The 13,490-nt window shown below is 57.1% G+C and overlaps 1 protein-coding gene across 6 annotated transcripts; it reads right to left on the bottom strand.

Moving 5' to 3' along the window:
* Nucleotides 1–162: 162 nt before the first annotated feature.
* Nucleotides 163–13,479, bottom strand: MTHFR (methylenetetrahydrofolate reductase). Of its 6 annotated transcripts, none has more exons than XM_049707287.1 (13): nt 13,324–13,441; nt 12,924–13,047; nt 10,761–11,003; nt 9,364–9,602; nt 8,387–8,497; nt 5,423–5,616; nt 4,454–4,704; nt 4,030–4,164; nt 3,674–3,854; nt 3,248–3,430; nt 2,345–2,446; nt 1,357–1,476; nt 163–994 (listed from the first exon to the last, which is right to left on the bottom strand). In XM_049707287.1, the coding sequence occupies exons 3-13, from the start codon at nt 10,991–10,993 to the stop codon at nt 776–778; spliced, it is 1,968 nt and encodes a 655-aa protein (XP_049563244.1). In that variant the 5' UTR covers nt 10,994–11,003; nt 12,924–13,047; nt 13,324–13,441; the 3' UTR covers nt 163–775. The 6 variants fall into 6 exon arrangements, with proteins under 6 accessions (XP_049563244.1, XP_049563243.1, XP_049563249.1 ...); XM_049707286.1 differs by having other exon boundaries at nt 10,761–11,006; nt 13,324–13,440; XM_049707292.1 differs by lacking the exon at nt 12,924–13,047 and having other exon boundaries at nt 10,761–11,006; nt 13,324–13,479.
* Between the last annotated feature and the right edge of the window lie 11 nt (nt 13,480–13,490).

Genomic DNA, 13,490 nt, shown 5'->3' with positions numbered 1-13,490 from the left:
CTTTGTGACCACCTAGAGGGGTGGGATAGGGAGGGTGGGAGGGAGGGAGACGCAAGAGGAAAGAGCTATGGGAACATATGTATATGTATAACTGATTCACTTTGTTATAAAGCAGAAACTAACACACCATTGTAAAGCAATTATACTCCAATAAAGATGTAAAAAAAAAAAAACAAAACAAAAACCAGCGCTGTATAAAAGGGAGAAACTCAGCTGAGCTCTCGGCTAGGAGGCGACAACTATTAGGTTTCAGGCCAAGGCCCATCCAGGGGCCAGGGCCTGGCAGGGCAGTGGGCCACCCCTTCATTCCCGAGTGGGTCGTGCCTGGCTGCCAACGCCTTGGAGGTGGAAGGCTGCAGCGCCTTGACCTCGCCATGTCTCCTCTGCAATCCCACAGAGCCCACTGCCATGTTCGCTTTGCTTGTCTTCCATAGGCCCCAAGAGCAAGGTCACTGGCAGTCCCAGGCTGGCTCCTAGGGGCTCTGTCAATGACAACCCTTCTCAGGGACGATGCGTTCTGCCCACGTGCTCCTCTGGGGGATGGGGCTGCTTCCCACCGGAGCACAGACTCTCAGCTAAGCAGGGAACACCTGGCTCCCGTGTGGGGCGGACTCCGGTCCAGCCAGAGCCTGGAATCCTCACACCAGTCTAGCTGCCATCATCGTGTCAGGGGGTGGGGGGAAGCAAAGGAGAACGGGGGTCTCCCAGAGAACCAGGACAGAGAGGAGGAAGGCGGGACACAGTGGCCTCAAGCTAAGGCTGTCAGGGCTCAGGGTCACAGCGCCTCCGTCTCCCTCTTGCTCTGGGGGGGCCCGTTGAGCAGCTCAAACGTGTCTTCCACCACCTGCCACAGACAGCTGTCCAGCGGGAACTCGTTGTCCACCAGGTTGACCAGGAAGTAGTTGTCGTGGATGTGCTGGATGACCGTGCGGGACGGGGACCCCTCCTCATACAGCTTGCCCCACTGCTCGACCCACAGGGCGAAGGCCTCGTCCTGCACGCACGCACAGGCACGCGCGCGCACACACACAGAGACACCAGCACACACACAGACAGAAAGACACAGGTACGTGTGCGGTCCCACATACAGACACACCGGCCAGGTTAACAGGGCTGCCCTAGGGCCAGGGCTCCACACTCAGCACCCCAAGGGCCTCTGCTGCTGCCCGACAAGACGTTTCCAAGAATAGAACTTGGCCCACTGCCAGTGCCACCCCTGCTCCCCAGCCCACAAGTAAACACCATGAGTCAGAGTCAGGGCGCTGCCAGCCCTGGGGGTGTGGCCCCCAGCCACCCCACCCGCCCGTCCAAGGCTCTGGAGGTGGGCAGGGCAGGCCTGCTCCCGGCCCCCCTTACCTTCCAGAACATGAAGCTGACTGGGTCCACCACTGTGGGCTGGATGACCTCTCGCCCAGGGAAGATGCCCCAAGTGACGGCGTTGGGCTGCAGCTCGGGGGCGTTGGTGATGTTGTCACCCTGCGGGGCGGGGGGGTGGCGCAGTGAGTAGGGGCAGACTTGGGGTGCAGACAGCTCCAGCCCTCTCTCCCCGGGGGTGTGCTCCGCCCCTCCTCCCGCCGTCACCGCCCCACCCCTGCCCCGCCTCTGCAGCTCTGTGACGGCCAGGAGCCTGAAACCCGGACGTCACCCTGGGCTTTTCCTTCCTCCTCCTACGCTCCAATCAGCTCCACACCCACTGGTACTGCTCACTTCCTCTCGTGTCCAGCCGCGTGTCCAGCCTGGCCAGGCCTCTCTTTGCTACTCAGACCACCAGGGCTGCTGACTCTAGTGTCCCCTGGCCCTGTTAGCCACACAGCTGTCCCCTGGGACCTGCCCAAAAGAAAACATGGAGCCAAGGCTCCCTCTTGCCTATACGGTAAAACCCAAGTTCCAGGCAGGACAACTGAGACCCCTGAGGACCCGCCCGGCTCAACGCGTCAGCCTCACTCTGACCCCATTTGGCAGCAAAGCCTCTGCACACCCTCGGCCCTGTCCCTGGGATGCCCTTTCACTCCCCATCCTTAAAGATTCAGGCCACACAGGAACCCTCCAAACATCTCCCCCGATCTCTCGAGCTGGACTTCCCTCCCTCGGATCCCCAGCTTCTTCCTATGCTGAACTTCACTGTTATACAGTGCAACTGCTTTTCACCCATGCATAATTATTCACTGACGGCTGCCCTCGCCAGGCCGGGAGCTCTCAGAGGGCAGGGGCCTGGCTCTGTCTGCATATCCATCTGGCACGATGCGTGGCCCCACTGGGCACTCCGTGACTGCTGAATGGTGGAGTAACCTTGGTGCCCTCACCCCGGCCCTGCTGAGCGCCCTTTGACCCGGGGCCGGCCCACCTTCACATCCACGATGTGGTAATTCACCCGGAGCTCGTACTTCTTCAGCACCTGCAAAAGCGCCTCCACTGTCTCTCGGGAAGTGAAGAACTCTAGGTAGGCCTGCGGGAGGGAGACAGGTGCTATCGCGTAACCCCCAGTCCTTGCTGGATGTCTTCGCTGGGCGCTGCTGAGTGGGCCATGTGCTCTGAAACACCAGACGCCTGCCCTCCTGACCGTCTCAGGGAGGCATCCACGAGGACACTTAAGGCGTCGGGACTAGCGGTGGCCACTAGTTGGGAGTTGAACCCATAAGCAAAGGGAGGGGAGCAGGTACGTGAGGTTTCTCGGTCTGCACAGGTCTGAGGGATGTCTGCCAACCCTTCGTCCAGTTGGGAAAGGTTCCATGGAGAAGTCGCTCCAGAAGCTGTACAGGGGGCCCAGTTTGGCAAGTAAGGCAAGAGAGGCCTGACACCCCATCCCCCACTGCTGGGTGGAGGGCTTCTCCAGCACCACCTGGCCACCAGGGATTAAGCTGGGCTTATCCCAGAGCCCTCAGGCTTTAGTTTAGAATGTAATTTTAACTCCAGCAGCCCCAGGAGAAAGGGGTCCACAAGGAACAGTAATAACAGCTCCCAGTTAGGGGATGCTTCCCACGTGCTAAGCGCTTTATGTGCTTTGTCACGTTTCATCCCCAGAGCACGACGTGACATATCCCCATTTTACAGAAGGGAAAGCTGAGGCCCAGAGTGGTCAAGTGACCAGCCTACCCAGGTCTCTCTGACTCCGAGCCTGAGATCGCATCCATTCTGATCCCCGGCCGCTCAGAACAAAAAGCCCCTGAGATGAAGGCCTCTGTCCCCAGCTCTGGGGAACCCCTGCAGGCAGGTCAAGGGAGGGTAGCCCTGTGCGCCCCTGCCACACCTTCTGGAAGACATAGCCCCCACCGGGGCCCCAGCCCACGACGGGGTCGGAGGACGGCTTCCCGTTGATGTTGGGCTGGGAGTTGATGGTGAGGATGCCCCGCCGGTTCACTCGCAGCAGCTCCTCCTTCATCAGGCTGGTCTCGGCCGCTAGGGGCTCATCATTCCAGGGCAGGCAAGTCACCTGGGGAGGGTAAGCCGGGCTGGGTCCCTCCCTGTCACGGTCCCCATCAGAGGCCCAGCCTGTCTCTGCTTCCGTAAGCCCCTTCCAGGCACCCCACGTGGGGACCCCCCCAACTCAACTTCTCCCTTTGCTGAGGTGCCACCTCCAGGCACAGCGATGAGGCTCAGGGTGGGGCAGTCACGCCCGCATCTGGCCCATGGGGCGAGGGCAGGTACCCAGGGATCCCATCCCAGCAGCACTCACTTTATAGCCGTTCTGGTTCGGCTCTCCGGAGAGGTAGTGGGCAAAGACTTCAAAGACACTTTCTTCACTGGTCAGCTCCTCCCCCCACATCTTCAGCAGCTCTTCCTTTGAGGACTTGCTCTTCAGGTAGAAGAGGTAGTAGTCCTTCAGCTCCCCGAAGGCCGGAGAGGAGGAATTGCCCCTGGCGGAGGAGGTGCCGGGAGGTCAAGGCACACCCCTGACCTTGGGCTCCAGACAGTAGCATCCACCTGCCCTGGGGTGGGGGGTGGGGGGGCATTCCTGTGAATCCTGTCCCGAGGGCTCCACCATGATTGGTCTCCCTCCTCCCAAGAAACTGTTCATTTGCAATGGCTCACCAGCGGCCGTTGGGGAACTCATCCCACTCCTGGGTGCGATAAATGTAACTCTTTGGTCTGGAGGCCCAGAAGATGGGACGGACATCTTCCTCCCGGCGCTTGGGGTGGGCACTGATGGCCCAGGGCAGGGGACGTCTGGGTGAGAATGGAGACAGAAAGGGTCAGGGCTTGGCCAGAGGTAGGGGGCACCACTGAACCTGGGTTCTTCCACCTTGACTCGTAAACGTCAAGCCGGATGGCATTCCCGCTGAGACCGGAGCCCTAAGGGTGCCACTAGCCACGGCACAGACATCCCCTCTGTGCCCCCTTGGCAGCCAGCACTGCCAGCTAGGGCGCACTCATTCTGTGACTTCTCTCTGACCTCCCTGCCCACCCGACTCTCCTCTGTGGCTCCAGGGCCTGAATTCGGGGCCACTGGCCTCACCTGGGGTCCTCGATCCACAGGCCCAAGCGCTTCAGCACCTCTGTGGTGGCCACCTCGCGGTTGAGGGTGTAGAAGTGCAGGCCCGGCACCGAGCCGCTCGCCAGAAGCTCCCGGCACAGGCTCAGCGCCTGCTCGATGCCGTAGTTACGGATGGCGGCGTCGTTGTCTTTGATTGGCTCGATCACGTCCTTGATCTGCTGCGGCACCTCCAGCTTGGACAGCTTTACAAGCTGCCGGAGGGAGTGGTAGCCCTGCCCAAGACACAGGGGGCTGTGGGTCCCATCTCCCTGCCCGTCTCTCACCCCAAATACTTATCCCCCCTCCAGGCCTCCTGGCTCTGCAGTGCGACACAGACTGACCCAGGAAAGTCAGACCATCTTGTAGCAGCACTTTTTGTACTCTGCAGGCTGCAGCAGCCGCCCACAGCATTGCTGCCATTGGTCTGAGCCGGCCCTCTGGCCCCTAGATGTACCTATTGATAAATGGTGGTCACCTAAGCCAGTGGTTCCCAGGCCTGACCAGTGACCAGAATCGCCTGCCAAACTTCAGAAGCGTACAAATTCCCAGGTCCCACCTCAGATCTATTACGTCAGAACTTCTAGGCATGGGATCTGGAAATCCACGTTTTAAAAGAGCTTATTAAATGATTCTGGTGACAGCCAAGTTTGGGAAACACTGATTTAACCCAAATTTATAATGAGAGTAATAATCCCTTTTAGTGACACTTGTCAATAAGCCCCTCCGACAGGTACCGTTGCTATTTTGGGGAGACATAAGAGGTAATCAAAAGAGGGGGGCAAGACAACATTTTGCAAGGACTGAGCACCTGTCTGACGAAAATCTAATGAGCGTCAAAGAAGAACTTTGGCCTGAACTCGGCACTTCAGGTTCACTTTGGCCTGAACCAAGGCCCTGGCCTGTGCTAGGACGGGGGCGGTGGGAGTCCATGAGCCCTCTTGGGACCCTCACCTGAATAGGGAAGATTCCGGGGAGGATGGGGCAAGTAATGCCTATCTCGGAGCAAGCCTTAACAAAGCGGAAGAAAGTGTCGGCCTCAAAGAAGAGCTGGGTGATGATGAAGTCGGCTCCCGCGGCCACCTTCTCCTTCAGGTGCTTCAGGCCAGCCTCAAAGCTCTCTGCGTCGGGGTGGCCTTTGGGGTAACCTGCCAACAGGGATGACAGTAGAGAGAGACTGGCTCCACCTGCTCGAGGGGAGTGATGAAGCAACCAGAGAGCTGGGGACGGAGAGCTCCGGATCCATACCTTCCAACCCCACGGCACGGACAGGCTGAAGCAGTGATGGCTGGGCTCGTCTGATGTGCCCCTCACCCTGGAGGTGACCCTCGCTGAACGCTGCCTTAGAGCCACCCTCCCAAGAGTGGGGATGGATTGCCCCCAAACACCCACACTGTCCTGCCATCAGCTAGGCCAATCTGGCCTGCACTTTGTGGCCACGGAAGAGAGGAAATGCTACATTCACGCCAGCCAGCCAGCCTTGGGGTAATGGGCTTGACTCTAGGTACTGGATTACAACAGTGCTTGTAATTTCACATTAAAATTACTCAGGGGTCCCAGACAGTGCAAAATCAGAAACCACGTTACACAAGGAATAAATGAAGAGAGTAGAGATGTTCTGCTTGAAGAAAAGAACGCAGAGAACATGGTAACTATTTCTAGACGCCCACAAGTCTGTCACTGGGAAAAAGGAGTCACCTTAGTCGAGTTCCTTATTCATCATATTCTGTGCTGCTTCTGATGGCAGAAGTAGGATCAGCTTCAGAGAGCTGCCTGACAGCGGAACGAGCAACCCCACAAAGGAATGGACTCCCAGTGTGTGAAAACAACGCGGCCGGGCGATGACCCTGTGCCGGGGATGCCTGGGAGGCGGGGCCAGACGTCCCCTAGGTTCCCGACTAGCTCCAGGAACGGTGTGCTCCCTTCCCTAAACGACTGAACTTACTAGTGGCTCTGCCTGCACAGGAGAGACCACAGGCCTTAATGAACTGCAAGCAGAGTGCCAGCTTCCTCAGCCTGAGGCCAGGGCAGGACCCCAAGCCAGGAAGGGGCAAGCCTGAACCCACACTGTTGGGTAGCCGGGCTGCTTTGCTGTGATAATGCAGTTTCGTTCTTAAGAAACCCTGAGTCATCAAAACTGGATATAAAAACGACTGTTTTGGGGATGGGCGTGGGAGGATTAAACACTAGAGCTTTATACTTTTATACTATACTATACTATGCTTTTATACTTTATACTATTTTTCCAACAGACATTTCAGAAACAGAGGTTTTAATAGCTGAAGCTCTATAAAACCTCAACGGCACCCAACAATCCAGCAATTGCTTACATCTGGATTTTGCTGTTTTACTATATTCTTGTTCTGTCACGGCCAGCTGGGTGCCTTCTAATCCACCGGCCCTCTTTTTCATCACTTTACCATAAGCAAAGCACCAAACCGTTCAGCAACTGTACGCTCACAGCTCTGCTGGTTTCCCCTGGTGACCGTCCAACGCCCACCACACGTGGGCACATTCCCCAATCAACCGACTGTCTCGTGGCCGCACGACCAACGACACTTCAATTCCTATCTCCTCCTTGGGGCCTCCTAGACTCATCCACCTCAACGCCCTCTTCTCAACACTAAGAACAGAGGACGTGTACATGGGGGCCTGGGGACGCAGCCCAAAGTCCCCACAACAAGTAATTTCCTTGAAGCCACGTGGCTTGTATTTTTAAATTCAGATCACTTTGATTTGCTACTCCATAATGTAGCCATGTTAATAAGAATGATATGATTTTCCCCAAAATATTTGAGAAAAATTGTCATGCCAAGGTGATGTGTCAGATTAATCCCTGGACCTCCTGTGTCCCTGGCACACACTGCCTCACCACACCCAAGCCCCCGTTTGAGAAGCTGAAGGCCCAGACCCCATGAGTCGGGGCAAGAGGGAAGGCCACGCCATCTGTTTCCAGCAGGTGAACCTTGCCTCCTGGCTGTAGCTAAAGAAACTAGAGTTGAGCCGACGCAGTTCTCTCTCCTGAGGATTTGGAACTGATGCTGAGACCTGTCAATCAGTCTGGGCGAGCCAGGAGCAAGCGGCGGGTCACATGTGTACCGTACATATCAGAGACAGAAAAAGCGTACATATCAGGTCTACTGGATGAGGCATGAAGCAGCGGGGGGGGGGGGGGGGCAGAGAGAATGAGGGAGGGCCTTGGATTCTGCCTGCCTCCTGGTTCCAGCGCTTAATGAGGTCTGATGCCATTTCCTGACCTTGTTCTGAGATTCCCTGCCCCCGGAATCTTAATAAATATACTTCTTTTGTTTAAAGAAAAATAGGGCTGGGAAGCAGGCTAAGAGCAAGAAAAGGCAGAGGAAGGGACTTCCCTGGTGGTCCAGTGGTAAAGAATCCGGATGCCTCGCAACGTCTAAGATCCCACATGCCGCGGGGCAACTAAGCCCGCGAGCCACAACTACTGAGCTCGCACGCCTCAACCAGAGCCCGCGTGCCGCCAACTACGGAGCCCACGCGCCGCAACTACAGAGCCCACGCGCCCTGGAGCCTGTGCGCCACAACTAGAGAGAGAAAACCCGCAAGCCACAGCTAGAGAGAAGCCTGCACACCACAATGAAGAGCCCGCGTGCCGCGACAAAGACCGGACGCAGCCTAAAATAAGAAAGAAAAAAAAATAAATAAATAATAAAAAGAAAAGGCAGAGGAACAAAAACTTAAGGGTGGTGGCACGCCTGGGTGGGCAGCAGATGACAGAATGATGAGAGGGCAGACGCTGTTCGATTCACCCCTGCACCTGGCGCAGGCAGGCCAGCGGTGCGCTGAGCTAGCGGGTCCTGACCTGAATGCCGAAGGGGCTCCCTGTGCCTCTCCTTCCTTCCCCTCTCCGGTCCCACCCACTGGGATACCCCAGCCTCTCACCTGCCACACAGACATCGAAGTAGTCACCAAACTCGCTTCGGATGTGCTTCACCAAGTCTACGGCGTAGTTGAAGCCTCCGTCCTCCTCTTCCCACTGGTCACCTATGGGGTCTGCAGGGTTGGAGGTCACAGTGCTGGGTCTCACCAAACCTCCAGGTAGCCTCTCTGCTCCTTCTCCCCCCACGCCCAGGACCGCGAGCACGTCGAAGGCAGAGCCTTCCTATTACTCAAGTTGGTGTCTCCACTTTCTAGTGTAGCACTTGGTAAACAGTGGGAGGGAAGACAGCAGCCAACCCATCAGACAGTCACTGAGCACCGACTCCGAGGGCCCCGTGCTGGCAGCAGCAGACAGGGAGCAGCTGCAGCTCTGCGTTCAGCCTAGAGCATCGGCGATCCCCTCCCTACTCACACCTGGGTGTGTCCACACACCCTCACCCAAGCCCACGGCTCGTTCTCCCACTCCCTCGGAACCCTCGCCTCCCGAGAGAATCTTCCACTCATCTCAGGTGAGAAGTGGTCTTTCGGGTGGTGAGCGTGAGGCCACAAGTGCCCACCCATCAGGCTCCCGCTTCCCACACTTGTGTGGCCCAGTGACAGTGCGTGCCAGAGGCATAGCCAGCTACTCTCACTCCTAGGACACATGCCAGAGCTGAACTCTGACTGGGCCAATGGCCAGGTGCAGCCAGGGACTGATTAATTGCTTGATTAATTGATCAACTGATCGTGTACATCGGGACAGAGGGTTGTCAGGCCCCCGCCGCAGGCCCAGCTGAACTCCTACTGCGAGGTCAGGAAGTGACTCCACACATCTGTGTGTTGCCCATGGCCTCCTGACCCACACTGCCCTTCGACGCTACTGGCAGGGGCGGGACCCTGAGTGTACTCAGTGTGGGACCTGGAGAAAAGGAAAGGACCGTTCCGGGGACAGAAGTCTTCGGGAAAGCAAGACCCCAGAGAGCAGAGTGCTGACTCCACACCTCCCCTCAGCGCCAGGATGTTCTTCAGGCCCAGACGCTTGGCCTTGTGCAGGTGGCCCGTGATCTCTTCCCGGCTCTGATGGCAGCAGGTCATGTGCAGGATGGTCTCCAGGCCACAGTAGTTCACGGCGGTGCTGGCGATCACCATGGACGAAGTCTCCTTGTCCGAGCCAGGGTCCCCTGCTGGATGCCAGGTCACATCTATGAAGAGGGGACCACCTGCCCCCATCCGGTCAAACCTGTGGGGAATTTCTTTCTGAAGAGGGGCTCCTGGGGGTACACCACCCTTCACCACCTTCCCATGGGGTCTGGGAGTTAGAGAAGCATCCCGTGCAGGCTGGAATCAGACCGACCTGCATTCATATCCTGGCTTTGCTACTCACTGGCTGTGTGATCTTGGGAGAATTACTTGATCTCTCTGAGCCTCAGTTTCCTGATTTCTATAATGTGGCAGAGGACAGTGCCTACTTCATAATAATACTCTGAGGATATCATGACAGATGGCTCCACAGCTCTTAAAACAGCGCTGCGTACACGGCAAACACGCAATCAACGTGCTATCATTACGATTACTCTTATTGTGGAGATAATATATAATGACAATGAAACCAGTTTGTGTGAGAGCAGCACTTTGGCCTTTCAAAGTGCTTGCACGTTTATCATCTCTGGTGAGTTAAGACATTTCAGTGGTCAAGGGTTCGGGGACCCCTCAGAGTGGCAAAAGCAGGGCCTCGTTCTAGGGACAAAGAGGGTCAGCAGACACAAGTCTCTTTCCTGCCGCCCCCCAGTTCCGGCGCAGCAGCCAGGAGTCCTGCAGAGCACGGCCACATTTCCATAACTAGAATCAAGAGCTATACGTGCGCGCGTGCGCTGTGTTACAAGCTATAACGTGGTGCATTGAAACATCTTTGTGCCTTCAAACTTCACAGCCTTGGGAGTGACACATAAGAAGTGCAAGCGATAAAAAGCATAAACTTTAAAAAAGGAACTGTGATTCATCAAGTGCTAACATAATCCGGTTGGCATTTCTAGATTTCAAGATGCATGATCCAAATTCCTAACTTGCTGAAAACGTTCTCCAAGCCGCCGTTTTGTAACTTCCTAAACTCTCCTCACGGATCCAGCCCCAAGTTCCGCCAAAGAATTTAGTCTGAGAGAATCAACATTTTCAGCACATGGAAGAGAGTGTCTAAACATTCCAGGAGCTCGGAGGGGCTTTTACAGACAACAGGAGCTGCATATCAAAGGATCTACCCTGGCTTTGCTTTTTTCCACCCCCTATGGCTGCCTTCTCCTGCTGGGTCAAAGTGCAGCCCAGCCTCGGGGCTGACAGTTCATCTTTTCCCCCTGCCCCCATCCCCCAGTCTGGCCCTACTCCTTATCTTACATTGACTCACCTCGAGATGAGATTGACAGCTCCCTCAGCAGTTCGAGGAGGGAAGAATTCTAGGGAGAACCACTTGTCACCAGATTCCATCCTCCGCTTCATCTTCTCCCTGAGCCTCTCGTGTCGTTCAGGGTCCAGCACCGGTGTGGAACACCTTGAACTATCCTTGGAGCTCTCGCTGCCACTGCTGCTGCCCTCCCAGCGGGGGCTGGGGCCGCCATGCCCTCTGGGTTCGTTCACCATGGCTGAGCTCCTGCTGCACGGGGTGAGGCGGGGGCGTGAGACGGCAGGCAGGCAGCCAGCCGAGCCCCAGCAAGGCAGGATCAAGCGAGAGATGCTGCATTTCCACGCACGAGGAAGGCCGGTGAGGGTACGGGTGACGACGCGCCCACCCAGTGGCTCCACACGCCAGTTACGACTCTCTGCGCTGCCTCGCTCCAAGCTTTGCCCTCCGCTGCTGCCTGATTCCGCATATGACAGCCCCCACCCAGCACAGAAACATGCTCCTTCAGCCCGTGGATCCTCCGTGACCGCTACCTGATGGAGGGTGGCACTGAGAACCTCGCGCTGCCGGCCTCCCAGGCCCGCATTCCTAGGGAGGGGCAGCAGTGCCCCGCCGGGAGGACCTTGGGTTTTGGACGGTCCATTTCTGCCAGTGTAAACTCAGACCCCAGACCACTGGGGAAGAAATGGAGGAAACTTCCCCAGCGGGTGTGTCCGACTGGGCGGAGCTGTGACAAAGGAAGAGCTGAGAGCAGCAGCTGGGGCCGGCGCGAAGGGGCGGGGGCAAGGCTTCCCCGCGAGAGGGAGGGCTGAGGCTCTAGAGGCCGAAGGCGGATGGAAGGAGGGGGACGTGGGGCTGCAGACTGCAGGGTTTGGGTGTGATGAGGCCAACAGATGTTCAGGGTGACTGGATCACATGCCAAGGAAGGAACGGCTCAGCCATGGAAACATCTCCTGTTACTTGGAACAGTTTGTACGCATGCAAGCTGTAAGGGGTGAGGGCTTGACAAAGCAGCCTGATTTCTCCCGAGTTTGTGCTTCTCTGAAAAGACCATGTCATGGGTTAGAACTTGACATTGGCTGGGTTCCAAAAACAGCCAAACCCAAATTCAATAAGAGCATGAATTTATGTCCAACTCAGAACAAAGGCTTAAGTCTGTGCCTGCCTTCCAGGCTGTTCTCCTTACACACACCAGTGAAGTCAGTTCAAGCGATTACAGCGACTGCAAAGCCACCACGGTGGAAGCCCTGAACCATGGCAACCACAGGCTGGCCGACGAGAGGGCACAGCGCCGTTGGGCAGTTTGGTGGGGAAAATAAGACAAAAACTAAAACAAAACACTACTCTTGCACAGCAAGATGCAAACACACAGTAGTGAAAATCCAGGGTGTGCTGACCTGGAGCACTGGAGGAGCAACCAGGCCAAGTTCACGTCTTTCAGGGAATGTCCACTGCTAAGCCCGTGTTCTTAACCATTTTGGGGGTCCTAGACTCTTGAGAAACTGATGAGATCCAATGCTCCTCTCCCCTCAAACACACACAAGTGCACGTAACATACCCTGGTACACCCAACGTCAAAGAGTTGAGACCAGACCACCGCCAGGGATGCCCATTTTGATTCTGACCTAAAATTCCAGTTTCTCTGTGGGGATGAACGACTAAGAAAGGGAAGAGTGTCAAGATCAGCCTAGTCTGGCCTTTCTTCCGAATTCCAGAGAGTGCCTCATTAATTGTCTGCTGGAACAAAACCAAGAGGGGAGAGGAGGCTGAACCACCCACAAACTAAATCCTCTTTCATCTGTTCGTTAAGACTTACTGCATTCCTAGTATGTGCCAGGCATTAGCCTTCTTCCAACATTTTTCACGTGCTACCACTTAACCCATTTTACGCTAGGATCCCACAGCACCCTGCGTTGCAACTATGGATTCACATATTTGTCTCCGCTCCCTCTTCCCAGTTCCCTGAGACCAGGGCCGGGTACTCTGCCTATGGTATCTCCGCGCTGGCACCCGGTAACAGCCAGCACTCACTGAGCGCCGACGGGCCAGGCGCTGTCACCCCGTCCTCAAAGCAACCCTCTGCCATTTGATGAGCACTTAATCGATGCCAGGCACCGAGCAGTGGGGAGATACGGAGCCCACCACTCCCAGAGGGGTCCCGGTGTGCACCTGTGAGCCGCCCGATGCAGTGGGCGTCGGGGACAGCAGTGCCAGCGGCCCACGGCTCTTCTCCAGGTGCTCGGCAGGGAGCCGGAGAGATGCCTCTGGCGCCGGGGGCTCGAGGGCCACGAATCTAGTCGCCGGGTCACTAGGTCACGGGCGGGGGCGGAAGCGAAGGCCCAAGTCCACCCCCAGCTCAGGTCCTTCAGTCCAGGCCGGGGGCCGAAAGTAAGTCTCCGCTTCACGGTTGAGGATGGCGGGGGAGGGGCGTGCACGCAGAGGGGGCGGGCCGACCGGCCACCACCGCTCCCCGCCCTCCGTCCAGAGCCCGACCCCGGGTAGGTGGCCCCCAAGGCTCCCAAGGCCCTGGTCTCCCTCCCCGGCGACCACAAGCCTCGGTGTCACTCACCCTCTGGTCGCGGATGACTCAGAGCGCGCGCCCGTCGCAGCTGCGTGGCCGATAAGGAGGTGCCAGCAGACGCGGCGTGGCTCGGGTGGGGGCGCGGCGCCGGTGTCAGGTTGCTTAGGAAGGCGGGGCCAGAGGGTGGAAACCACCCTTGCGGGCGCCCGGAAACC

This window comes from Orcinus orca, chromosome 1, assembly GCF_937001465.1.
Source record: "Orcinus orca chromosome 1, mOrcOrc1.1, whole genome shotgun sequence".
In the NCBI taxonomy this organism is placed as follows: domain Eukaryota; kingdom Metazoa; phylum Chordata; class Mammalia; order Artiodactyla; family Delphinidae; genus Orcinus; species Orcinus orca.
Note: the sequence above shows the minus strand (reverse complement) of the source record. Positions and strands in the feature narration are given on the sequence as shown.